Genomic DNA, 3,011 nt, shown 5'->3' on the forward strand with positions numbered 1-3,011 from the left:
TCTCACCCCTCCCCTCCTTGTACCCCTCCCTCATCCCTCCTCTTCTTTCATCCCTCTACCATCTCTGTACACCCCTCCCTCATACCACCGTCGTTTGACCTCTAGGTGACCTTCGAGGCGGACAGCCTACAGCTGGACCTGACGGAGCTGGCCGAGCGCGGGCATGCCTTCCTCAGCGTGCACGGAGACCTGACGTTCGAATGCGACGCGTACGAGGACGCGCAGCCGATCACCTTCACTACCGACTGGTCGTACCTGAGCCTGCCGACGTGGCAGGCGGCACGCTCCGGTAGCATCTCCTTCAAGTTCCGCACGAACGAACAGAACGGGTTGTTGATGTACGATAGTGGAGCGACGGAAGGAGGGGGAGGAGGGGGAGGGGGGACGCCGGATTTCTTTACGTTTGAGCTGATGGAGGGACTCGTGTACATGGTGATGAATCTCGGATCGGGAGTGACCAAGGTCAAGGCGACCAACAGGTGAGTGAGTGTAGGAGGAGGAGGTGGTGGCGGAGGAGGAGGCGGTGGTGGAGACGGTGGAGGGGGAGGCAGTGGGGGAGACGGCAGAGGGGCGGTGGAGGGGGAGGGGATGTACTATACCGCTGTAAACATATAGACATAGATAATAGAGATATAGACAACTGGTGGCATCTCTATGAAGGACGGCCCCCGCATCGTGATCTCACACAGCGTCGCAGCCATCATGATCCCGGAGCACGGAGAAATCTCTCTAAGAACACTCTAACCGGTGGTTTCTCTCGCTAAATTGATGGCGCAGTACGAGACACACTAACAGATAGAAGCGGTTAGCGCACTGACATTTCCAAGGCGAATTTACGAGCGTCGGGATGGAGGAGGGGGGTGGGGGGAATCGCCAGTAAAGAGTCACGCTAGTGCCTATAGAACGCAGCTGAATTATATCGCTTGTCTTATCTGCCGACTCACAGCGCTCTAGGATAGACGTAAAGATCGTGGTAAAAACAGGCAGGATTTAATGTGCTGCGCGTATTTTACTGCTTGAGCCGTAACAAATGGCGACGCTTTGCTTAATTGCCGCTCGACCTACGGACGCGAGCGCACGACGGCGACAACAAAATCGAGAAGCAATTAATAGCTTTACGGTGAAAATCGGTAGCGATTTCGCGTTAACCATGGCAACGAGGATTGCGCGGGTAACATTATAGTCTCCAGCTTCATCGTCTGCTGGCAAAGTCCCAGTACGCGCGGAAAACGCACGAAGGCATTTATAGACGCAAGATTTTCTAAAGGCTGACAAAATGGCATTCAATTCAAGCGGCATATCGCGCTGGAAATGGGAAATTTTGCAACATTAATGTCCGATGATGGTAGCAGCATTTCGTTAAGTTATATATTATAACTTATATTCATATTACTATATAATATATATAATGTAAATTTCTTTAATGTTAAAGCTACACGTACTCGGGTGTTCGCGTTTAAACACATGCAGAATATTCAAATCTGTGTGGGAAACGAACGAAATCGCCATTTCTATCCCGTCCTGCTACACAGACGCGGAAATCCATCGAAAAAAACCCGACAGCGTTTTTTTTTCAAATTGCGCATTTTAATGTTCAATTATCAATTTTCAAATTTTCAATCAGCGCATTGAGATCTCGAAATGCTCCCCCCCCCACTTCGGATTCACTCCCGATGCAACATTTACCATTTTTGACGATCCCTGACACAAATGTGATGACGTCATTTACTTACGTCACTACGTATGTTTTAGGGATTGGTTAGAAGTTTCGATTGTATTCGATTATCGATTCGATTCAATGTACACTTGTTTTTCGGGAAACGTAAAGAAAGCGGTGTGTGGCGAGAGAGGAATGCAGGTGTTCGAGTATTTTTGGATCCGGGCAATGTCGTGTGTGACAATCCCACCTGTCCTCCACAAATCCACACTTCCCTTCACCTTCCCTGTTCCTCCTTCCTCGCAGGCGGGTGGACGACGGAGAATGGCACACCGTCTCTCTACACAGGGAGGGACAGCGTGGTCGCCTCTCTGTCGACGGCACGGCGACGGATTTCGCTTGTCCGGGGAAAGCTGCGCAGCTCGACCTCATGGTAAGCACGTGATACAACATGGCGGCCACGCATGCGCACACCGATGCTACACGGAAGCTGCGAAGCTGGTCTCGTATCAGAACGATGTTTTTTTGTTCATAATCGAGAAAATAGTTTTAGTATTTATTTCAACGAGTTAGCTGGCTAGTCTAGATCGCAAGTATCCTCTCTTCTCCGCATCCTCTTCTCCCAGCATCATTTCCTTCCCCGCATCCTTTCCTTTCCCGCATCCTTTCCTTCCCCGCATCCTTTTCTTCCGCGCATCCTCTCCTTCCCCGCATCCTTTCCTTTCCCGCATCCTCTCATTCCTCGCATCCTCTCCTTCCCCGCATCCTCTCCTTCCCCGCATCCTCTCCTTCCCCGCATCCTCTCCTTCCCCGCATCCTCTCCTTCCCCGCATCCTCTCTTTCCCTCGTCTTCTTTTCCCGCCATCCTTTCCTTTCCCGCATTCTCTTAACCCTATCCCTCTAACAGTAGCAAGTAGCAACCCTCTCATACCCTGACACCCGCGCGCGTGTGCGTCGTCTTGCAGGGCCCGCTCTTCGTCGGCGGGATCGCACAGGGTAACAGCGGCGGGGTCCTACCCCGGGAGGTCTGGTCGGCGATGCTACAATACGGGTTCGTCGGCTGCATGCGCGACCTGGTCGTCAATGGCGACGCGCTCGACCTGGCGGCAGCCGCAGCGGCGCAGAACCCGGAGGAGATCCGGCCGTACTGCCGTAAGCTGCCGGCACAGTGCGAGGACGAGCCATGCTACGATGGCGTCTGCCGAGAGGGATGGAACCGCTACATGTGCGACTGCGCGGCGACGGGGTATTGGGGTCCGACGTGCTTCAACGGTACGTGCGTGCGTGGGAGGGGGAGAGAGAGAGAGTGTGTGTGTGTGTGTGTGTGTGTGTGTGTGTGTGTGTGCGTGCGTGT

The 3,011-nt window shown here is 53.1% G+C and overlaps 1 protein-coding gene across 1 annotated transcript in view; it reads left to right on the plus strand.

Annotated features, from left to right (window-relative positions):
* LOC106815694 (neurexin-1b-like) overlaps window positions 1-3,011 on the plus strand; it is a 21,190-nt gene that overhangs the window by 580 nt on the left and 17,599 nt on the right. The window contains exons 2-3 of the mRNA XM_014820197.1: window positions 1,964-2,090; window positions 2,623-2,929. Coding sequence (XP_014675683.1) covers window positions 1,964-2,090; window positions 2,623-2,929 — 434 coding nt within the window. The remainder of the gene's footprint in view (window positions 1-1,963; window positions 2,091-2,622; window positions 2,930-3,011) is intronic.

Source organism: Priapulus caudatus, unplaced genomic scaffold, assembly GCF_000485595.1.
Source record: "Priapulus caudatus unplaced genomic scaffold, Priapulus_caudatus-5.0.1 Scaffold1177, whole genome shotgun sequence".
Lineage (NCBI taxonomy): Eukaryota > Metazoa > Priapulida > Priapulimorpha > Priapulimorphida > Priapulidae > Priapulus > Priapulus caudatus.